The sequence below is a fragment of the Cornus florida genome, unplaced genomic scaffold, assembly GCF_030987335.1.
Source record: "Cornus florida cultivar Cherokee Brave unplaced genomic scaffold, ASM3098733v1 CherokeeBrave_3.0.0_Hap2_Chr06, whole genome shotgun sequence".
Classification (NCBI taxonomy): domain Eukaryota; kingdom Viridiplantae; phylum Streptophyta; class Magnoliopsida; order Cornales; family Cornaceae; genus Cornus; species Cornus florida.
In genome coordinates, this window is record NW_026775576.1 from 68,465,092 (window position 1) to 68,490,048 (window position 24,957).

Sequence of the window (24,957 nt, forward strand, 5' to 3'; positions counted from 1 at the left end):
CAATGAATAAAAAGGTTCATAATAAAAAAAAATTTTAAAAAGAAGGAGACAATAAATGCACTATACTGTGATGCCGGGTTAAGAATCCTTTAAGCTAGGATGCAATTTGGGTTGAGCAACTTGAGTCGAGCCCGATTTTTTTGTAAGTTTGAGCATTTATTTTTATAATTAGAGTTGGATCTGGTTAAAAAATCTCAATTCGAATTTAATTAGGATTGGCTTTGGGTTGAGGTGCTAGCAACCCAAGCCAATTCAAATTCTAATATTATTTTCATATATATTTTATATTTTAAATACATGATATATAATATTTGAACTATGATTAACTTTTTTCTTTTCAACTTCATTTGTTAAATCTTAACTTATTGTATGTTAACATTTAGGATAATTAATTTTTTAAGAATTTGTTTGTAATTTATTAAAAATTTATAAAATGTCTTTAAACATTTTTTTTTTATTTTTTAAAAAAGAGTAATTTAATCTAAAACTAATTTAAGATCATTTAAATTTTCGGTGTGAATATTAGTCATATGAGTAATCCGATTTAACCGAGATTTTTAACTCGGAATTTAAGCCCAAATTGTAAACTCGAATTTAAAAATAGAATGATGAGTTAGGCTCGAATTGAGTAGTTAATGTTGCAGATTAGATTAAAATTAGACTTGAATTTAGCATTTGATATGATGTGTTGGACTCAAGTTATAACTCAAACTTGTCCGAGTGCAACCCTTATAACTCATTCATTTGAATGCATATAACTAAATAAGTCAAGAGGCATCTTTATTGATCATTAAATTTAATCAAAAGATTTATTAAATGATTTATTTAACTTTTTACAAATAAGACATTGTTTCCGTTTATACAAATTTCTTCCACAAATACGTTACACTTCATTAATTGTCTGCTTATAACATCGCCAAAAAAAAAAAAAAAAGTTCATGCAATATCCTCCACTTAAAACATAAACCACTACTTTTTTGAGGCCTAATTCGTCGTAGTTTTAGGTAGTATCAATTTTGAGATATCAGCTTGTGACCATTATTAAATTTGTTATTATTTGTGGATATTTTATAAGTTAAACTCAAGTCTATATGTGAATGCATAGACGTCTATGTAAAATAAAAACTCAAAATCATTAGAGACAAGGGACGCGAGAACCAATCCGAGGTTGAACCCAGCTGCTTTTCTAGAAAAGAAGCTGCCTCCTCCAGCAAGATAGGGCGACGCCAAAAAGCCGCATAGCGCACGTGTAGTAGTCAAAGGATTCACCCCAATTAGAAAGACTGGAAGTGACTAGTGCCTAATCATAAATAAGAAGAAGGGGCCGGGTTCACTGGATAAAGTATATACTAAAACAGGGCAAGTCTTCAATAGATCAGAGAGATGTTTGACATCGAGGGGTGTTCGAGAGTTCATCTTATGATTTCACTCTCTTCTTTTCAACAGCTAATGCAAGAGCAGCTGGCGTCCACTTTCGCGGCAAGTGATCTTTGAGTCAAAATTTTTGTTCACCTTTTTCGACTATCGTATACCGCTCTGTGAATGGTTTTGCTGTGATGCAGAGACAATTGATTACATGGGTTCAATGAATCGTGGTCTCTTTCGCCGATTTCGCTCTCTATCTACACTCTCTGTACAATTTCAAGAGACCCAACGAACCAATCTTATCCAATGCAACAAGAGGATTCAAGAGTTCGCCAAAATTGGCCGCATTGACGACGCCCGACAACTGTTCGATGAAATGATTCAAAGAGACTCCGTCACTTGGAACTCTATGATTACTGGGTATTCTCAAAATGGTCGAGTGGGCGATGCTCGAGTGCTATTTGACGCTTTTGCAGGAAAAAATGTGAGGACTTGGACTACAATGTTAACCGGGTATGCGAAACACGGACGAATTGTGGAGGCTCGTGATGTGTTTGAGTCAATGCCGGAACGAAATATTGTTTCTTGGAACGCTATGATCAGTGGGTATGTTCAAAATGGTGACTTGCGGACTGCCCGGCAGTTGTTTGATGAGATGCTGGAGAGAAATGTTTCATCTTGGAATTCGATGATTACCGGGTATTGTCATTGTTGTAGGATAGGTGAAGCTCGGGAGCTTTTTGATCAGATGGTAGAGAGAAATTCTGTGTCTTGGATGGCTATGATATCTGGGTATGTTCAGGTTAACTATTATCGAGACGCATGGGAATTGTTTGTGAAAATGCATAGAAGTAAGGTGAGACCAGACCAGTCGATCTTTGTTGTTACCTTATCGGCCATTATGGGTTTGGATGATTTGAAACTGATTGATAGTTTAAGAACAATTGCGATTAAGACGAACTACGAAGGTGATGTGGTTGTGGGCGCGGCAATATTGAATGCTTATACCAGAAATGGGTGTTTGGATTTTGCAAGGCAGTATTTCGATGCAATGCCAGAACGGAACGAGTACTCTTGGACCACTATGATTTCGGCCTTTTCACAATGTGGGAAATTGGATGATGCAATTGCAGTGTATAAGTGTGTTCCTGAACAGAGTGTCAGTACACGGACAGCAATGATGAGTGCCTATGCTCAGAATGGAAGCATTAGAGAAGCTAGGCATGTATTCAATGAGATTCCGAACCCAAATGTTATTACGTGGAATGCCATGGTTGCTGGATATGCTCAAAATGGAATGGTTGAGGAAGCAAAAGATTTATTTTTGCAAATGCCTGTAAGGAATTCTGCTTCTTGGGCTGCCATGATTGCAGGGTTTGTGCAAAATGGACGAAGCAAAGAAGCTTTGGAACTGTTAGCAGAGCTTCATAGATCAGGATGTGTTCCTAGTCATTCTAGCTTCACAAGTGCTCTCTTTGCAAGTGCTAGCATTGGAGCTATTGAGATTGGTAGACAAATACACTCTCTCTCTATTAAAGCAGGGTGCCAATTTAATTCATATGTTGGAAACGCATTGATATCCATGTATGCTAAATGCAAGAACATAGAAGATGTTTCTCAGGTGTTTGGTACGATAGGAGTGAGAGATTCAGTATCTTGGAACTCGTTCATCACTGGGTTTTCCGAGAATCACATGTTAGATGAGGCCCGCAGCACCTTTGAAAGTATGCCTAAACGTGATCCTGTGTCGTGGACTGCCATTATATCAGCTTATGTCCATGCAGGACAGAGAGAAGCCGCCTTGCAATTGTTCCTTGACATGTTATCCTGTGGAATGAGACCAAATGAATTAACATTTACTATTATTCTGAGTGCTTGTGCAAGTCTAGGTGCAAACAAGCTTGGGGAACAGATACATGCTTCTGTTTATAAATTTGGATTTGACTTGTGTGTCTCTGTTGGTAATGCGCTGGTAACAATGTACTTCAAATTTGGGTATGAAGATGGCTTTTCAATTTTTGAGGAGATGGCTGAACGGGATAAAGTCACATGGAATGCAGTTTTAGCTGGTTGTGCACAAAATGGGTTAGGTGATGAAGCTGTCAAGATTTTTGAAAAAATGAAGGCTGAGGGTCTAGTTCCTGATCATATTAGTTTTCTTGGGCTTCTATGTGCTTGTAGCCATTCAGGATTGGTGCATGAAGGATGGGGCTATTTCAATTCCATGACCCACGATTATGGGATTATGCCGTTAATTCAGCACTATACTTGTATGGTTGATCTTCTCGGGCGGGCTGGGCGCCTTTCCGAAGCAGTCTCTCTTATCGAGAACATGCCTGTAGAGCCAGATTTTGTGATCTGGGAAGCTCTTCTTGCTGCTTGTAGAATCCATCATAATATGAAACTTGGGCAGAGAGTTGCAGAAAGGCTTTTTCAAATGGGTTCGCAGAAATCTGGGCCTTATGTTTTATTATCAAATATATATGCTTCTCGAGGCATGTGGGACAAAGTAGGTGAAATACGGAAACTGATGTTAGATCGACAAGTGACTAAAGAACCAGGAATTAGCTGGATACAGATCAAGAGTAAACTGCACTATTTTCTCACGGAGGATAAGAATCATGATCAGGTTGAGGAGATTTATTCAGAATTAAAGAAGTTCTATGGATGGTTTAAAGAAAGAGGTTATATGCCAGACACAAACTTTGTTTTCTTTGATGTGGAGGAAGAGCAAAAGGAGAATGAGATACTCTACCACAGTGAGAAGCTTGCTGTTGTTTTTGGGACCCTGAGCACACCAAATGGATCACCAATCCGGATTATGAAGAACCTTCGGATTTGTGGTGACTGTCACACATTCATGAAATTCATGTCCAAGGTTACACAGCGTAAGATTATTATTCGTGATGGGCATAGATTCCACCATTTTCGAGATGGTTCATGTTCTTGTAGAGACTACTGGTGAAATACCTATTGGTTAGCTTGAAGAGATGAGCGGGAACCTTCCATTTTAACTGAATGGATCAGGAAACTATGTTTCCAAATTAAAAAGGCAAGAGCATGTTTCCAAGGCCAACTTGGGCTGCCCTTTTGAATTGGATATTGATGGTCATGCTTTCAGTGTTCTTGATTGATGAGACCAGCAACAGTTGCAGACCTTACGCAGCATGCCTCTAACTCTGATAGTGACAGGAAAAGATAAAATGTAGCAGATCTAGACATTTGGAGGAAAGTTTTTCTTATTCCAAAATTGAATATTCTATATATCAGGTAATGGTCAGAAGAGGCCGCAATTCTTGAATGCCACAAGGCAAGAATGGCATTTCAAATATAAGGCCTGCCACTGAGTTTTGGTAATCACCTTGCTTCTTAGCTTTTTCATCTCTGATTTCTTTGGAAACAAGTTCCTTTGCAAACCTACTGGATGAAAAGGCAGATGGCAACAAACTACTGTGTGCAAGCAAATATACTACACCCATGAGACAATCCTGAAAAAAATTTCTTGATTTGGAGGAGTAGTAGAGATGAGAACCTGATCGTTCTGCATTAAACTTCTGCAAGTATGAAGGATGTTGTAATAGGTAATCTGCCACCTCAATCAGCTTTTGGTGGCTGTGATGAGGCATTATATAGTCATTAAGGTGTTCCTTTTAGCTGGAGGCATGTCTTAAAGAGGTTGAGTATAACTTTTTGTTAGAAACATACTTAAAAAATTAGTTATTGATAAAGCAAATATGCATTTCTGTTCTTTATTGATATAGAAAGATATACTGTAAAAAAAATAGGCGTTACTTTGTAATCCCTTTCTGCTGTTCTAGCAAAATTAGTAAACATTGGATATCCTTGTATGTGTATGGTGATTGTAATCCCAATGCACTAGTACCTCAATAATAGGCCTTTTGGATTACGTGATGTAAACATAAAACATTACATTCCAGAATATTATATATTCTTGTTCATTCCTCTTTAATCTCCACAAGACGGAGTACATAAATATTAATTTGAAACCTAATATAATAGTTAGTCTTCAGGAATTGATAACTTTTTTCCTTTGTCGCAGAGTTACGTGCCACCCTAATGTGCAATATATGTCTTCAGTGTTTTCAGTTATGCTGGAAATTTCCTTGAATGCATCAGCATTTTGTTAAAAGATTAATGTGCAGGTCTTCCATGTATTTTTCGTGTCAATGCATCACTGTAAATTTATTCATAGCTTCTATAAGTCTTGCACCATTTCTTTTTTTTTTTCTTTCTTTTTTAAATAAAAAGATCTTTTCATGCATTTGGCTTCATTCATTCACTCTTCTCTTTAAATTTAGTGAAACTGCATATTAAATAATTTAAACTAATTTGTTTATGTGATGTTGTGGCCAGAATTTTGTTTCAGCCCGGGCTGGTTTCGACCTGTTTTTTGCTTGCTGGTCTTCGGCCCTGTTTAGGGCTCTCCTGTAGCCCAGTATATAAGGGCATTTAGGATTTGGAGTTGAAGAATGAGAGAAACTTGAAAACTGCAAGAAAGAGAGTGAGACAGAGTGGGGGCTGAAACTTGTGATCTCCTGATTTTCGCATAGTGAATTCTTTCGCCATGGACTTAGGCTTGCTTTAAGCCGAACCACAGAAATCTTTGTGTCTTGTGTGGTGCTTGTTTTTTTTGTGTTTCGTGATTGCTTTTTTGTTTGCGGCAGTTTCTTGTTACAGTTTCTTTTCTTCTTGACTTCTTTATGGCACAGGGGACATAAGCAGCATTTTGGGGGGAAAAAGAACTAACATGTTCGCATCCAGAAATAAATTTCTCGTGCAATTTTAACGAGGGCAATCCTTGTAGAGTTCAGGTTGAGATGTTATTCAGGTATTATATTTAATGTCCATAAGGAGATATTATCATACATTCTTGCTCTTATATTGTGGAAAATGCCTCTTGCTCTGTGTAACTGCTCCTGGATTATAAACCAAGGTTTATAAGAGTTTTGACAATTTGAGAATTTGTGGCTATTGATGTCTTTTAAGGTGGTTTAAGTTTTCAATCCTCTCTCGCTAAAAGAATAAAATAAAATAAAAATTACTTCAATTCATTTGGAGATCCTCTATGATTCCATTCATGCAATGTTTGTTAACAAAGGTCTGTGTTTTCCTTTTATTTAAGTTTTCTTTCCTTTAAATTTACACTTAAAAAGCACAACTCAAAACAACACAACTGTGTCCCAACTAGATTTTTCATATAGCAGAAGTGATAATTTTCATGAAGAGAATTTTTAATAATGTGGAAAAACCTTATGGTGTGTCGTACCAACAAAGAAGAGGCATTTGACATGCTAGCCCATTAATTCTGGACATGAGTATGAGTACAAATGTGTGTTTTTGCATTAACGAATTTTTATGTCATTAATGCATCTGTTTACGTTAAAAAAACATTGAGTATTGCCGTTGACAGTCTAGTGAAAAGATATGCTGACCATAGTATAAAGTGTTGCCGTTGACAATCAAGTGAAAAGATATGCTGACCATAGTACAAAAAAATGGCATGTATCTTTAAGCATCATCATTATCATCATTTTAGCCTTTATTTCAAACGAATGGGGTCGGCTGTTTCTCTTAACATGAGCAAATCATTAATTGTCATGGCTTGTGAAAATCATGACCTGCTATAGGTTCCTTAGCAAAATGGTAAAACATCTACTTTTCTGCACAATTTTTGTTCAAGTTGGACTTGTTTATAAGTGCCAATGATGATATACACATATTGAGTATGGATATTGTTGTAGACTTGTCGTCAACAATATTTCACAAGCTAATGGTGCATATTTGCATATTTTGGAACAACCATTCTAAACATCTACCTTAAAAAGTTCCCTGTTGATTTTAGTCCCTTTTTTTTTCCTTGCTTATTCTTTTCAATGTCAAATACAAAGAAAAGTAAACAAAAACAAAAACAAATCAGGACGAGCACACAATCCATGTTGACTTATCATTGATGTTTTCCTCCAGATCCCCTTTTTAAGATCAGATACATTACCTTCTCTCTCTCCCCTTCAGATCCCGTACATTGTAAAAGTTGAGGCACATTGTGTAATATAAACCCTAATTTCTTTATAAAATCTTTCTTATTATCATACATTGTAAGATTTGAGCTTACCGTAACTCATTTTGTTTTTTTCTTGTTGATTTTTTACGAGTGAACTAAATCTCGAGTCAGAGCTTCAGCTCTAGGCTTCCAACTTTCTTCAGCATGCAAGAAACAAGAAAATCTACTGAATACTATATATGAATCATTTCCAGTATGCAAATAGTTCCATTGTGTGTATAAATCATAATTTTTTCTTTAAATAAATAAGATATGATTCCTGTATTATTTTATTTATATTTTTGATTGGCAGTGGTGATTTTTGAATGGCAATATCTGAATATATTTTTGGCTTCCCATGGATAAGTCAACAATTGATGTAGAACAGAAACCCCAGTATGAAATGGAATTTGATTCAGTTGAAGATGCTTATAAATTTTATAGTGAGCATGGGCACTGCAAGAAAAACGGTTATTAACAACCTAATACTTACAAGGCACATACTTATATGTTGTTAAATACTTACTTTTTACAACAAATTATTTTTATTTTAATCTACAACATTTTCAAAACCTTGTTAATTTTACATTTTGTTATAAAAATAAAAAACACTGAGCATTTAACAAAAAGATACGGTAAAAAAAGTAGGAAAAAATAATGTTTTATACACGGTTATTTATTATTTGTTAATATTCACTAAATTTTAGCGCCCAAAATTCCCACTCTTTATATTTTGGTCTCCAATTTCCTGCGCACGAACTCACGATCCTCTCTCTCTCTCTCCTCGCTGCTGGGCATTTATTTTCCCTTGAAACCCTAATCATTGCAAACTCATAGAACCGATTTTCCCTTCAAACCCAAATCATTGCAAACTCATAGATCCATCCTCTCTATTAACCCATCGATTTTCCCTTCGCATCCATGGCCTGAACAATCCTCTATCATCTCTCTGTTAACCCTTTGGAATGATATTCGACGGTCACTGGAGTTGCAGTGAAATGGAATCAGCAAATTGAACCTCAAATAAGATCCAGATCATTTAGGTTGTAAAGGTCAGTGTTGGTGTTTAATGGAGATTGTGGCTTTTGTTGTGTTTCTGTGGTTTTTCTCTTATGTGCCTTGTGTGGGCTGTTTGAGCTGAGTTGCTTGTTATGGTTGTCTTTATGTATTGCTTTGTCTTGGGAACCTATTTGTTGGTTTATCCCTTTGTCTACATTATGCTTCTTGAGAGGGCATGCCCTCGGTTTCCGCTGTATCATATTGATTTAAATTATAAAAATTTCCTCCATTTAGGAATTTTTTTTTTTTTTTTTTCATAATTATTTAGGAAAAAAAAAAATTACTAAACAAAAAATTAGAAGACATGTATAAGTTTTGTATATGTAGGAATACACTTACACATATGTATATTATGATATTTATTTTGATAAATTTGTGATTCTTTCTTCCAGGTACCAATTCCAAATACGAGATTAGGACTACTGTCAACAAGTGGGAATTAGGGTAATCGTTGTATTCAGCAAGTTCTCCAAGAAAGTTAAAGGCAAAGCTAACAGGTAATAATTAATCTCCAATTAAATTTTCACTATATCTCCTTGAAAGATTTACATTTTAAATATTTAACTATTTTTTCAGCTTTGTTGATTTAATTTTGTTACTTGTGAAGTTTGAGTTTGGTTGGGTGCTATGCATTACTTTTTTTAACCATCTTTTTCTTGGTGACATATGTTCTATTCCTATTTATTTATTTATTATTATTTGCCTTAATATTGGTAAGATTATAATTTTTTAGATGGAATACTATGTTGCGTGCGTATATCTGAAAATTACAGTAGCTATGTATTTTTTTTTTTTTTTTTTGGTTAATCAATGTGACTATTCTATGTCAATACATCAGGGAGAATAGTTTCAACTAGATACACGCACGGGCACTTTTGAATCATTTTTGCAATGAAGGGCTGAACATACATGTACATGCTCTATTCAGTTAGATTTGATATAATAAGTTTAAACATTAGAAAGAATATGACTATTTTTTTTTCTACTCCGGTCAATATCTCTAGAATTTTACTTTATTTTTCAATTCATAATATGCATATATTGCTTTCAGTTTCTTAAACTTCCTTTATTTTAGCCACTAGCACTTGATGTTTTCAGTATCTTGAAGGTTCCTAATTTTTTGTTTCATTTTGTTTCCTTTTGTAATTCCTTCAATTGTTAGAATGTCCTTATCCAAATTTAAGTTTAATGATTCCTTTGATATTATATATATTTATATGCAGTAGCTTTTTATATTGGTCTGTTTTGGCTAAGAAAATGTGTTGTGTGTATCTTCGGTTTTGTTTTATAAATGTTGCACATTCAAATTTCAATACACTCTATATCTCTCTCTCTCCCAATATATGTGTGTTTGGTTATATATATATAAAACAAGTAACTTGAAATTTTAGGATCAAACTGAAAAACAAGTCAAAATTAAGATGATGGATAAAGAATGGGTGCACATTACCGGCAGGTTTTTTTTTTCCCCCTTTTAATTTAGGCATTGATAAATAAATATTAAATGTATTGGGTACCTACTTTTTTGTATGTATGAAACTTTGTGCTTTCATTTGTAGAGTTTCAATTGAATATAGAAATAGAGCAAGAAACTTTGCAAATATGGCTCAAGCTAATGCGGGTAATCCAGAAAAGATCATATGCCCATGCAGACTTTGTGGAAACCTACGTCGTCAACATTTTGATATAGTATTTGCGCATTTGGTGATTGAGGGAATGGATCCTACATACACTACATGGGTTTTTCATGGGGAAAATCCTGCTACATTTATACATAGTGAAGGTGATGAAAATGATATGGATCCACCAGAGGCATATGAAATGTATAGAGATGCGTATTTTGATAGTGATAATGATGATGTTGCGGATCCTATGTATGAAAGAAGAGAGGTAGAGTTCAAAAAGTCATTGATGGAAGCTGAAACTCCTTTGTTTCCTGGTTGCACAAAACACTTGATTTCTGCCATTATTATATTATACAAGCACAAAGCCGCTCATAATCTATTGTACACCGGTTTTGATGAGCTTCTTAAAATTGTTCGGGACTTTCTCCCTGATAATAGTACGCTTCCCAATGGCACCTATGAAACAAAAAAGCTATTGAAAACTTTCAATTTGGGGTACGAAAAGATAGATGCATGTATTAATGACTGTGGTTTATTCAGAAAAGATTTTGAAAACTTGGATAGGTGTCCAAAATGTGGTGCTTCGCGTTGGAAAGTTAGTGATCGCAGTAAAAAAATTCGAATTGGTATTCCAGCCAAGGTTTTACGATACTTTCCAATAATACCTAGACTAAGGAGAATGTTTAGGTTAACTGAAAAGGCTAAACAATTACTGTGGCATTCTACTCACAAAAGCAGGGATGGCAAGATGCGGCACCCAGTAGATTCCCTTGCATGGGATAAAATAAATAAAAATTGGCCCGATTTTGCGTCAGAACCTCGCAATTTAAGACTTGGGCTTTCTACAGATGGCTTTAATCCATTTGGTGATCTGAGCAGTAGGTATAGTTGTTGGCCAGTGGACTTGGTCATATAACCTTCCCCCTTTGCTATGTACGACAAAAGAAAATATGATGTTGACATTATTAATTCCAGGGCCAAAGCAACCAGGGAATGACATAGATGTTTTCTTAGAGCCACTTATAGAAAACTTGAAAGAGTTATGGGAAAAAGGAGTGGAGATATATGTTGCATCTAATAAGTCCAATTTCATTTTAAAGGCAATTTTAATGTGGACAATTCATGATTTTCCAGCTTATGGAAATATATCTGGTCATACAGTTAAGGGTAAAGTAGGTTGCCAGGTTTGTAGTGTTGACACGACTTCATTGCGTTTAAAGCATTGTAAAAAGCATGTATACCCTGGCCATCGTCGATTTCTTGCACATGGTCACCCATTTCGAAAGAAAAAAGCTTGGTTTAATGGAAAAGAAGACTGGAGTAGGAAACCTAAAATTTTATCCGGTTTGAAAAGTTTACATGCAGTTAAAAATTATGAAAACAGTTGGGGAAAGGATGAGAAGAATAAAAAGGCGACTGATACAACTTCTATTAAACCATGGAAGAAGAAGTCGATATTTTTTTAGTTACCATATTGGGAGGTCAGTAATTGTTAATAAACTAATTTCATATGTATAGATATATATTCATTCTTTACTTATAAAGTTATTACACATAAATTTTATTATTCATATAATTGTTATTTTAGGTATTACCTGTGCGTCATAATCTTGACGTAATGCACATTGAGAAAAATGTTTGTGAGAGCATTATTGGCACTTTGTTGAACATAAAGGGAAAATCAAAGGATGGACTTAACTCTCGCATGGATTTGGAAAAAATGGGCATTAGAGATGAGTTGCATCCAAAGAAGATTGGAGAAAAATATTACTTACCGGCAGCACCACATACATTATCGAATGTAGAAAAGTAACGTTTTTGTAAGAGGTTGCATGACTTAAAATTACCTGATGGTTACAGCTCTAACATTGGGAAGTGTGTATCATTAGCTGAATGGAAGATTATAGGCCTGAAGTCCCACGATTGCCACATTTTAATGCAACAATTGCTACCAGTAGCACTACGGGGTCTTTTACCAAAGGGGCCAAGGAATGCAGTATTTCGACTATGCGCATACTTTAATGAAATTTGTCAAAAGGTTATTGATAAAAACACTTTAGAAAGATGTGAAAATGATATTGCAGAGACTTTATGTTTGCTTGAAAGGTTCTTTCCTCCATCTTTCTTTGACATTATGGTTCACTTGACTATTCATCTCACGCGGGAAGCTCGCATATGTGGACCAGTACAATATCGTTGGATGTATTCATTCGAGAGGTAGTCACTAATCAGATTTTTATTTCTAGTTAATTGATTAGATATATATATTTGCTATGAAACATTTAATGTATTTATCTATATTCCATTTCTCTTTATAAAATAGGAATCGTTAATGATTTTATTCTTCTATTTTAGAAATATGAAGGTTTTGAAAGGATACGTTAAGTATCGATCAAAACCTGAAGGATGTATAGCAGAACGTTATATGGCAGAAGAATGTGTTCAGTTTTGCAGTGAGTACATGCAAAAAGCAGCTGAAATAGGCGTTCATCATTCTTGTAATGAGGACCTTGAAAGTGAAACAACAATAGAAGGGCGTCCAATTTCAAAAGGAAATCTAAAAACCATGCATACTGGCATGTTAGAAATCGCTCATCGATATATATTATTCAATGACAGTGAAGTGGAACCATATATAGAGTAAGTACACCTCATATAAAAAATTATTAATGTGTAAATTATGTTGTGTAACAGTACTTTTGCATTTTGCTTTTGTACAGAAAGCATTTGGAGGAGCTTATGGCTTCAGATAGGCGTTTTTCAAGGAATGGAAACTTGTTGCAGAGAAGACATATGGAAACTTTTATTGTATGGTTTGCAAACGAAATCAATGGAAGTAGTAGCAGGTCAGAAAGACTAAAGTTTCTTGCAAAAGGTCCAAGAAAAGATTTCCTGTCTTATTCTGGTTATGTTATAAATGGACAGTGGTTTCGCACCATAGATGTTGTAAGAACTACACAAAATAGTGGTGTAGCCGTTGAAGCTGAAACCATGTGCCGATCTAGTGCAAAAGACACAAGTCAAGTTGTTGGAAAAATATCGTACTATGGGGTTCTAAGAGATATAGTTTTGTTAGACTTCTACACATTTAAAGTACCATTGTTTTATTGTGATTGGGCAAACATTAGGAATGGTGTCAAAGTCGAAGATGGACATACATTGGTTAAGCTCCCTGAGGGACAAAGCCAATTTGAAAAAGATCCTTTTATTCTTGCATCACAGGCTAAACAAGTGTTTTATTCAAGGGATACTGAAACATCAATTTGGTATGTTGTACTTAAAGCACCACCAAGAGGTTTTCTTGAGTTCGAAAATTTGGAAGAGGATGCTTATGTGTCGTATGAACCATCGGATGTATCAAGACTTGATTCAGTTGTGAACGATGAGGATGAACATTATGAATGGTTGGATTGTGAGGGCATGGTAGTGTGATGGAATGATACCTGTCTGCTGTAATAATTTGGGTTACATCATTTTTAGTCTAGTCTGTTCATGTATATATAATATTTCTTCAATTTTATAAGTTTTTGTAAGTTCAAATCACTATGCCCTGTTCACTAAACTTCTTTAATCTGGTTGGTATTCATTCTCCTCTTCTTTAATATTTTATTGTTTTCTTCTTTTTCTCCTTTTTCTATGTGAATATGTGATCATCCTTTGAAATATTTGTTTGGGTTGTTCAATATTTCCCTTTTATTTCTTCTTCTTCTACATCTTCTTCTTTTACCTTTTTTCCTTTCTTTTCTTTCTTTTGGGTTATTTGATTGTTTTTCAGATAGTTTTATCTGATCAGATCTACATTTTGGTTTTTCTTTTACCCATTGTGGCCTTGCATTTGAAGATTAATGGGTCCTACTGAAGTAAGTATTTTTTATTTTGCCTTTTAGTGTTTACTGTTGTGTTATATTAATTTTCAGTGAGCTAAAATTAGAGGAATATTTAATAATTAATTCCTGTTTCTTCTTGTTTTGCATGTACTACATCTAGTCATCTAAACAAGGTGATAAAAGAGGAAAGAAACAGCAACAAGCTATAATAGCTTCTATGATGCGCCAAGGGAAGGAAAGGCTAAACATATAAGAAGGGGGGTCCAATTCGCCACCCACACGACCTATTGAGGGAGTTGGTAGTGCTTCACTCGTAGATAGAGGTAGCCCTTCACCTAATGAAAACACAATGAATCCTCGTAAGCGAAAGGGGAGAGTCAAGGCAAAGTTGGAAAATTTTACCAATGATAAACTTCTAGTTACATTTAACGACATTGGACAACCACTTGGGAATAATGGAACTAGGCTTAGTTCTTATCTTGGAGCTCTAGTGAGGGAGATGGTTCCAGCTACATTACCAGGTTGGAAAAAGCTATCAGATAATGACATTCAGATGTTATGGGCTGCTATAAAGGTACTGAAAAAATAGAGTTACTGCATATTTAGATAATGTTAATTATTCTTCATAATTTAATATTTGTTTCTTCATGATGATAATGCAGCAAAAATTTGTTATAGAAGATTCTCGTATGAAAGATACATTTCAGTCAATGGGAAATATGCGGCGTGTTTATAGAACAAAAGTAATAAACGATGTAAGAGATGTGGCTCGAAATGGTAACTCTGCACGTGCCATCCCCCTCTTAAAGCCTGACAATGTTAAGTCAATGGAAGAGAGGGATCAATTTGTTACAAAACAATGTTCTCTACAATCTATTGTAACTTCGCATTAGAATAACTTTTGAAATTTATATTTTATGCTAGATTAAACTTCTTGTTTTACAGGAAAGAAGCAAAGAATTCAAAGACATGAGAGCTAAGCAAACGATGCCACACACAACAAGCCGCAAGGGATTTGCTCGCATGAAAGATGAAATGGTAATAAATACATAAAATCTCCTATATCTAATATATACGAACAAGTATGTTTGTGACTTTAAATTTCTACTCAGATTTTCTTTTATTGATGATAATAATTTTAATATGATATATAGACTGCATTTTTATGAATCAGAAAGTAGGAAGTTGGGCTGACTCAAACAGCAAAGAAAAAAGGTCGGAAGTGTTTATAGATCCTACTAGATTCTACATAATCAGAATTACAATTTGTTTTGGCATTTAGTATAGCTCTGAAGGTTTACAACAACCTTGTTGTCTCCAAAACCCTAGAATTAGCCTCTCAAGGGTAGAACAGCAATGTAGCTTCAAATGGGTCTCTACCTTCACTTTCACAACTTTGTCTTGACAGAATACACTTGCTTGGAGGATAATATCAGTGAGATAAGCAAGGTATAATACTGTAAGTTCACAACAGCCTTTTTTTCTTCAATACCCTAAATTCAGCCTTGAAAGGATAATACTGGGATTTCTCTTGAACTAGTGGCCAAACTTGCTTCTCACAGTCTTGAAACAACTATATAATCTTGCTCAATAGAGGATATACACTCGTATAGCAAGATATAAACATTTCATGTGTAGTTCAGCAATTTACAAGCTAAACCTTAGTTTTTCAAGATGAAGATATCCCAGACTTGAATGCTTCAATTTCTTCCTCAACCAATGACTCCCGTAGCTTTAATTCACTTTATAAAACGTGCTCATTTATATAAACAAGTTATAGAAGCAAGGATATAAACAATGAAGCTTGAATGCAGCAGCAAACACAGCTCACTGTAGACTCAGTTTTGCTGCTGCTGTGATACTTCAAATCAGAGGGTATAAATGACAATTTGCAATGTCTCAGGGCTGAAAAAATTCTCACATACTTGGTTCATCTCTGTGTAGAGGCTTAGATGTCTAACTCATCAAAATGTATATCAAAATCAGCCCCAAAAAATGCTTACAGCAAGTTTCTGCCGAAACCTGCTAGCTAGGGATAATTCTGTAATTCCATGAGTGAGCCTCCTTGATTTCAGTTCTCAAAACTTTCATTCATCATATAAAACATGCTCCAATTACCACTTCACAGTTTTTAGCAAGTATATAGCAAATCACAGTTCAAAATAGGCTTCAAGACAACTTTCTTCAATAATTCTGTTCTCAGGGACAGATTTGAACAGAATTGGGATTTCACTGCAATATGGTCCTGAACTCACTATCCTCAGTCATTTTTCAGCTATATATAGATGCTAAGAGGATTATCACAGTAGTGCTAGCTTGATCAACTTCAGTTCACAGGTTTTACAAATTTCAGCTGACAAGCCTTGAATACAAGGGTTTGGCACTTCAAAACCCTTGAGGTCACTTTTCTGACATGAAACTTAGATTGTCCAGTCTTGATTTAACAATATAAGTATGATCAAGTGATAAATAGCCATGTAACATCAAATTATATCACTACAAAGCACACGCACAGCAGCTAGGCCTTAGATAATGAAAAGTACAGCAGGTTTGAGGTATGAGAATTGATACCAGCTGTATTTTGGTTGTGTAGGTGCCTTCTGCAGATGTAAGCCACCAAGTTACACTAGTTCAGCCCTTGTTCCAGCCCCTGAGGTGACCACAGCTAATTTACACCTTCAAAACCCCCTTCTTGCACCAGAAAACTCATATCTGTCTTCATGAATGAGTTCACACCTTTTACTTGCTGATTACAGAGATCAAATAAAGCTCACAACCTCACTGAATCTCTCTGAAATCATATATATTCTTTAGCTCTCGAGTGCCTTGTTCATAGAAGCTATAATGAAGCTCATAAGGTTCTTAACAAAGGAACACCCTGCTGCTGCTGGCTATAACAGCATACACATACTGTCATTGTGCTGCCCTAGTGTGGATAAGAGTGAGACATCATCCACCAATCATTGGATAGGAAATATTCAGATAATATATTCAGTGAATGGACCAAAATACCCCCCGTACAGCCCTCATCATGACAACAATCACTTTTTCTGCAGCCTACATCAGTCATTGTACAATGCTGATATATACACCTAAGAATACACATTTCTGTCATTATCCTCTCCCTCTAGGACCACTGTGCACGTGGCACAATGTAGAGGGTCCTTCATTGCACAAAGGAAATACCATAATTGCCCTCACTTCAGATTTGTATTTGCTGCCACTTCAGAATTGTCCTCACTTCAAAATAATAACCTTGCAATTGTATTACAGCACCTTTAGGAATATTAATTCATTGTCACACATAGGTGTAATGACTGAAATACCCTTGTGACAAATACCAATATGTAAATGTATAGCCATGAACACTTTTGACTTGCACTTGACATTTTTTTTTTTTTTTTTTGATAAGTAAGATTTTTTAAAAAACGCTCTAAAAAGGGGAGCGAAGCCCAACGGAACAAATGGAACAAAAGGGCCAAAGGGCTCCTTAGACCTTCAGAGAGGCCAAAAAAATAATAATTTCCTCCAAAGATCTATAATCTCTCCCTGAAACCCAACAAAAAAGAGTAGAAATAATAGAGAACTTAAGCATAGAAACAGGCTTCTTTTTCCCGTCAAAATATCTCCTCTTTCTCTCAAGCCAAATACACCACCAGATACAAAGCGGCGTAGCCCTCCAAGCATCCCTAATGCCAGCCCCAACAAAGACGCCTCTCCAAGCCTCAATCAACCCTCTAGAGGAAAAAGGCATGGCCCAGTGAACCCCAAATAAACGAAGCATCAGATCCCAACAATCTCTAGCCATGCTGCAATGTAAAAGGAGGTGATCAACAGTCTCCTCATTTCACAAACACATGTAACAGTGATTAACCACCACCTGATTCCTCCTCCTCAGATTATCCTGGGTTAAAATCTTACCCAGAACAGAGGTCCAAGCAAAAAAGGCGACCTTACGGGGATCCTTGGACCGCCAAATAAACTTCCAAGGGAAGGGATCTCCATGACCAACCGAAAGGCATCTGAAAAAGGACCTAACCTCAAAACGGCCATGCGAGGTAGGAATCCAGAACCACCAATCCGATCCCCTAAAAGAAATCACCTGACTATACAACAGCTCCTGAAAACGAGTAACATCCTCGATCTCCCAATCCTGAAAATGCCTCCTGAACTGAACGTCCCAAGACAGTCTCCCATTATCAAGATGATAACAGTCAACAACCATGGCTTGTCGATGAGAAGCAATCCTATAAAGCCGAGGGAACGCGAGAGCAAGAGGGAGATCCCCACACCAGAGATCCCTCCAAAAACTGATCCTCCTTCCATCTTTAATACGAAAACGGACATGCTTGCAGAAATCATCCCAACCCCTCCGAATGAAATGCCAAAGTCCCACCTCCCTTGGACCACACAACTCCAGGGAGCACCACCCACCACGACTTTCCCCAAATTTGCTAGCAATAACTTTCCTCCATAACCAATGCCTCTCGATCCCAAACCTCCAGAGCCATTTACCAAGAAAAGCCTTATTAAACGGCAACAACCTCCAAAACCCTAAGCCTCCAAATTGAATTGGACGGCACACTTGATCCCACCGAACCAAGTGAAATTTGAACTTCCCTTCCCCCCCCCCCCCCTCCAAAGGAAGTTGCACTGCAATCTTTCAATTCTCTCAGCCACTGAAGAAGGAATCTGAAACAGAGACATGAAGTATGTAGGAAGGCTAGAAAGGGTGCTCTTAATCAGGGTAACCCGACCCCCCTTAGACAGGTACTGCTTTTTCCAACCCGCCAACCTCCTCTCGACTCTGTCCACAACTGGATCCCAGCTCCGGGGGCACCCAAAGGCAAACCTAAATAAGAAATGGGAAATGAGCCAGTGCAACAACCAAGGATGTGAGCAAACAACTCAATCTGCGGAACATCCCCAACAGGAACAAGAATACTCTTACCAACATTAACCTTAAGGCCAAAAACAACTTGAAACCAAATCAAAATGCATCTCAAATACCTCAGCTGGGACGCATCCACATCACAAAACACGATAGTGTCATCTGCAAACATCAAATGAGAAACCTCCAATTGACAAGCACCATCCCTGCCCACCCTAAAGCCTCTCAAAAAACCCAGCTCCACAGCCCTCTTTAGCAGTCTACTAAGAGCCTCCATCACAAAAAGGAACAGGAAAGGGGAAAGCGGATCCCCTTGTCTCAAACCCCTCGAGCTAGAGAAGAAACCCGTCGGCGCTCCATTCACAAGGACAGAGAAACGAGCACTAGAGATGCAAAAAAGAATCCATCTCCTCCACTGCCCACCGAATCCCATCCTCTCTAACAAGTAGAGAAGGAAACTCCAGCTCACATGATTGTAAGCCTTTTCAATATTTAGCTTACAAAGAACACCCGGAACAAAAGGTGGAACTCCTCATAAGAAGCTAAATCAGCACTTGGTGTACACTACCTTAATATATCAAAATACACTTGCTCATAAGATACAATCAATGTTTCCAGCAAGGTATATCTATTTTAGCTCAGTTCAATGCCAGGCTTCAAAGCATAATGCAACTCAGTACTCAAGTCTTAACTGTTTTACAGCAATGAGGGTTTAATAGACAAATCTAATCCAGCTTTGATTTTCATTCAAACATGGTTTTTACAGCTTTATCTCATCAAGATACACAAGCTCAGATGATGGATTCATTGGTTTGCTCTCTTATTAAAATAAATATGCACAAAATTTTGAGTCCCATGAAGTGTGTATATAATATGAAATTAACTAGCACACTTATGTCTTATTTAAACCAGATTGTGTTATTAATTTACTTCTTATATATATAGTTTCTGATAATTTGGTAAGAACATTTTAACATATAATTCAGGAAAGAGAAAGTGAAGCACCTAACACAATATCACGAGTAGATGTTTGGATTAGAGGTCATTCTAGGAAGAATGGTAAGACCCCAAATGAAGCAGTTCAAGAAACAATGGTAAAATTGTAACTACTGATTTGAGATTTATAATTTATACTTGTTCCATTTTTTCAGATTCTGACATCTATTTATTTTTAGACAAAAATATGAGACATTTCAGAAACGACTACATTTCAACATCCCGTCTCTATACACAATGATGCAGTTTCAAAAGTTTTAGGCCCAGAACGTAGAGGACGTATCCGAGGCAGTGACGGACCCAGAAAATTTGGTGAGGGGGGGCGAATTTTTAATTTGTGGGTACAAAATTATATGATGGGTTCATTTTTGTAATTTTAATAGGGTTTTTTTCATAAATTTTAAAAAAATTAAGTATAAAATGAAAAAAAAAAAAAAATTAGGGGGGCAAATTATAATTATAGTGGGGGCATCTTCATAAATTATCAAAATTTGAAGTATAAAATGCTAAAAAAAAAAGAATCCAGTGGGGGCGAATTCTAATTTTAGGGGGGGCATTTTCATAAATTTTAAAAACATTAGGGTATAAAATGAAAATATTAAAAATTCAGGGGGGGCATCTGCCCCCCCTAGTCCCCTGCTGGGTCCGTCCCTGATCCGAGGTATGGGGTTTGGGGCGACTCTTTCAAAAGTAGATAGAAAAGCACAACAACGTGATCAAGCAAAAGTATATGATGCTAAGTTCAAAGTTGTGACTCAAGAAATGAGTGACGTTCGAGCTCAAGTCTCTCAATTAGTTTCCCCATTTGGTAAATGTTCATGATAAACATGATATTACATATTATAATAAATATGTTCTTGTGCATATTTTTTCCAATTTAGTAAGACCATTCTAAATATCTAACTGTATTTATCATAATAGTCACAGCGTGGTATTGCAACGGCTCCAACTAATGCCACCTCTAGTGTTCCGCATACGGAAAATATTGATAGACCAGAATGTGAATTGCTACATTGGTGTGGGACTGGAGAAGTAGTTGCTGACGGAGAAATTGCATCAAAGGATCCTGGTGAAACCGTAGATAATATACCCCTTGGACCAGATTGTTGGAAGGTTTGGGTCAACCATATGCGTATTCATGAGGTACCCCTATACAGGCCAACGCACAACTACTTTGACCTTGAAGATGCTTATGGAAAAGCGATTGCATGGCCTATTAAATTTATAAAGACAAATTAGTCGCTTTTGAGGTAACTTTTTGGTTTTTATTGTCATGTCTTTGAATTTGGTATTTTTTAGACTACCTGAAATCACTACAAGCTGCCTTAGATATATCGTTGGATATATATATATATATATAGTTTCAGAGGGTCTCAACATGTTGGTTGTTGATTAGTTTCATTCACAAAATACTTTGAAACTCAATAAAAATTAGAAGTAATTGTCAAAAACTACTTTGAAACTACTCAATAAAAAAAACAACAACCAGTAAGGTGCAACTTCTTTCCTATACCAAAAACCAAGTAAAGGCATGTCTAACCAACCAGATATCAACTATATATACCAAAACCAGATACGTTCCATTCTTAAGCTAAAACAGCCTACTAGTAATCCGAAAAGAAAAAAAAAAAAAAAAAAAAGAAAAGAAAAGTATGTCTATACAATTCTTTTTGTTGAAAGGCTGTCTTCATCGAGAGATTGTGCACCATTAGAGGAAAAGGCCTGCATCCTTGCCATTAGAGAGGAAAAGGCCCGCGTCCTCTCCTCCATGTACATCCAAAGTTCCTTCAAATCCTTTACTCTTTGTAATGCCTCTGAAGCTATATGTATTTTCAGGAGCCTACTCTTCGGCGTCATCAGCTATTTTATCACCCTCCATTCTGCACGATAACAGAGATTTGATTGAGTGTGCTTTGTACCATACCCCCAACCAACGTTCATGTCCAATCCTTGTTGCCATGTATGTGGCGAAAAATAGCAATTCCATTAAAACCTCGCCAGCACCCTCGAAAGCAGCTATTTGAGACAGAGCAATCATCTCTTCCTAAAAACATGTGTTACAAAGTCAGGTTGTTGCAAGAGGCAGAAGGAAACTAGAAATTAATTGGCAGGTCTAAAAACATGGGTTACAAAGTCGGGTTTTGTTAGTGTTTTTTCCTCTTCTTAGTTTTGGCTTCATTAACAAAATTAACTACGTCCTATTCAAGCCCAAACACTTCTCTTTGGTTAGACGGTTGATGAAATTGCACTAAAGAAAATGTTGTACCTTTTTGGCAGCGAAAGCCGGTGTTGAGACCAGAGAGAGAAGAATTATGAGTGCAAGGAATTTTTGTCTCTGATTCACATAACTCACTGTTTTTCATTGTTGGGCAATTCTTTTTTGGTCAAATGTGTGTATTATTTATATATGTATTGTTTTGGTCCATCTGGATTGAAATTTGAAAATTGTGGGTGTGTTTGTAATTGTATGGGAAAAAAAAAATTCAACTTTTGCTTTGTGGGTTTGTGATTCAGAGACTGCATGTGTTTCTGTTTAATAATTATACCAACATCAATAAACATTCACCTTATGGCTTTGTGATCTTAATTCTAAAATCATCTATGTTGTGGGAGCACCAAACAAGCAATTTAGTTTGGATGGAAAAAGGAAAAAAAGTGGAATTGGACGATGAAAGAAATTAAGTCCACAATCTCCCATAACAGAAGGGTGGTTCAACATTTTCCATTTTCTCTATTTAATCTAACATTCATTAAGGCAGGATAAAAATATATATATTTGAGCAGATGCAAAATTGATAATGTATAATCGATTTGGTTATGTTGTGACTTTTGATAGAACTTGCAAACTAGTGACTCAGGAAGTGTACTTTGAATAAAAGCAAGAGCATGGATTTCACAGCTTTTTGCAAAAGCGAAGCCCTAAATTTGGTTATTGAGATTTTGCTTGACCTAGAGGGCACCACAGTTTTGTTCTGGTAATCACCGGTAAGATTGAACCAGAGTCATATGATGCAGACAGCCCCCAAATTTGTCCAGGTTACAGACAAATCCTATTCTTATTTCATCTTGCATTTGCCAAGTTTTCTTGAATGATCTTGCTGTGACACTCGAAACCCTAGAAAGGGGCCAAGTTGGTTAATGCGATACTATAATTGTTAACCATCATAGAATAGAGAATGCAGTTTAGTATCCATATCAGTGAGATATATTTCTTCTATCTCTGTGTTTTATAATAACTTCTGAAATTTCAACTTGTTTTAGAAACCTAATAAAATTTAGTTGCCATTCTCCACTTTTAGTGGATATTACTAACTTTAAAAACTAGCAATTTACTCGTCTGGGGCATGTGCAGGTAAAAACAGCAATGGCTTGTATAATTAAGGGTGCATGAAAGCAGTGTAACCGGAAATGGAGCATTAACACACATACCATTTCCGTAAATTTGTGCAACTGTTTATCTGTCAATCCCAGTTCTGCACATGCTTCGGTTTGTTTTACCTTGATCTGTTATGATTAATTCCTGATAATGATTTAACAGATTCGTTTCTGGCAATGTATGTTGAAGCTTATATTAAATAGAACTCTTAATTCAAGCAGATGATGTAGGACTTACATTGCTTTGAAATTGTAATTTTTGCAGGTGCACTGTTTCTGGACCATTCAATGCTTGGATCGATATGAATTTGCTTTCCATTGCTCGTAAATTGGTATATTTTCGATTTAAAGGTGTTGCATTTACGGAGAAGCTCTCTAAAGGATAAACCATTCAAGTTTTCATTTTCAACACTCGATGATGTTATCAACCAATCCTTTTACGACTTTATAACATTTTTCTTGTAAATTCTTAGTCCCCCGAGTTTACAGACCAAGTGGACAAGATGACAATGACGAAGTTAACGTGAAAGAAATGTCTGGGAACGTATGGAAACATTTCATTGTCATTTGATGAGCTCTTGATTGATTATGTTGATTTTTACAACACAAAATGTTTATATGATCAATTACAGGATGTTGTTGGGGGTGTTTTTCGACTTTGATAAATAAATTCAAGTACTAAATAAGTATGTTATCTACGTTTTGCACACTTTTCGTACTTCCAATGAAAGAAATGATGTGAGGATAGTGGAGATGAAGATTTGAATTCTAGCTTGCTTCTAGAGCTCTACTTATTTAGACATTTTAGGTGTTGTCCGGTAAAATTTAAATTTAAGTATTGAATATTTTAAGTGCTAAGTTTTCATTGGTGATTATAAATTGAAAATTATTTTAATATTATAAATTGAAAATTATTTTCATATATATTTTTAAAATTTAATCGTTCAGCATTAAAATATAAAATAAAAATAAAAAATTTATTTAATTTTAAGTGACAATTATTTTCCTAAGTGAAATTCAAATAACTTTTAAAAAATATTACTTAATTTGTGGTTTCTTATCATACAAAGACTAAGATTGTCTATTTGGTTGTTACCTCAGGTGTTCGAGTGTTGGGCTTTTTCTTTTCGTCTTTGAATTTCATATAGAAAAGTGTGTGTTTTGATCCTATTTATATAAATATAAAAATTATAAATTATAAAGAACTAAGTTGAAGGTTTTATACTTTTTAAAATTGAGTCCCTCCGCCCCATCCACTTCAATTGCAAACCCCTCAATTCTTCAAAGAAATGCTTTTAAAACACAAAAGGAAACAATATTTATTATTATTATTATTATTATTTTTGAATTGCACCTCTACTCAATTCTTCAAATAGATGTTTTAAAATCACAAAAATAAAAATAATTATTGGTAAGAAACTCACAAACTCATTTGTTAGAGACTTAAAATTCTCACCTTTTACGTTGGAGGTAGAATAGAAGAGAAATTACTAAGTTACAATCTTTAATAATAAACAATCGATAGACTATTAATGAAAGCATTGATGGGATAGCGTATATTTCTTATTTATGAATAACTAATTTTTTTTATAATTTAAAAAAAAAATTTAAACATTATTTTGAAAATCAATTTAAAGTATAAAACCTTCAACTTATTATATCTTGAAAACCAGATTGGTCACCCGTTTGGTTACTCTTATGCATTCAATAAATAAGATAAAATAAATTTGGATGTATATCTATCTATATCTATTAAAG

The 24,957-nt window shown here is 35.6% G+C and overlaps 2 protein-coding genes across 2 annotated transcripts; both read left to right on the top strand.

Annotated features, from left to right (window-relative positions):
- Window positions 1-744: 744 nt before the first annotated feature.
- LOC132311868 (pentatricopeptide repeat-containing protein At4g02750-like) lies at window positions 745-23,839 on the top strand. The gene is made up of 9 exons (XM_059810004.1): window positions 745-5,040; window positions 6,096-6,214; window positions 8,878-12,750; window positions 12,831-13,970; window positions 14,098-14,511; window positions 14,600-14,975; window positions 20,746-21,074; window positions 23,177-23,311; window positions 23,465-23,839. Exon 1 carries the CDS (start codon window positions 1,577-1,579, stop codon window positions 4,328-4,330), a length of 2,754 nt encoding a protein of 917 aa, XP_059665987.1. The 5' UTR covers window positions 745-1,576; the 3' UTR covers window positions 4,331-5,040; window positions 6,096-6,214; window positions 8,878-12,750; window positions 12,831-13,970; window positions 14,098-14,511; window positions 14,600-14,975; window positions 20,746-21,074; window positions 23,177-23,311; window positions 23,465-23,839.
- On the top strand, window positions 10,088-13,969 carry LOC132314273 (uncharacterized). Its single transcript, XM_059813151.1, has 7 exons — window positions 10,088-10,988; window positions 11,086-11,294; window positions 11,699-11,919; window positions 11,971-12,327; window positions 12,466-12,690; window positions 12,831-13,533; window positions 13,886-13,969. The coding sequence occupies exons 1-7, from the start codon at window positions 10,088-10,090 to the stop codon at window positions 13,967-13,969; spliced, it is 2,700 nt and encodes an 899-aa protein (XP_059669134.1).
- Window positions 23,840-24,957: the final 1,118 nt, after the last annotated feature.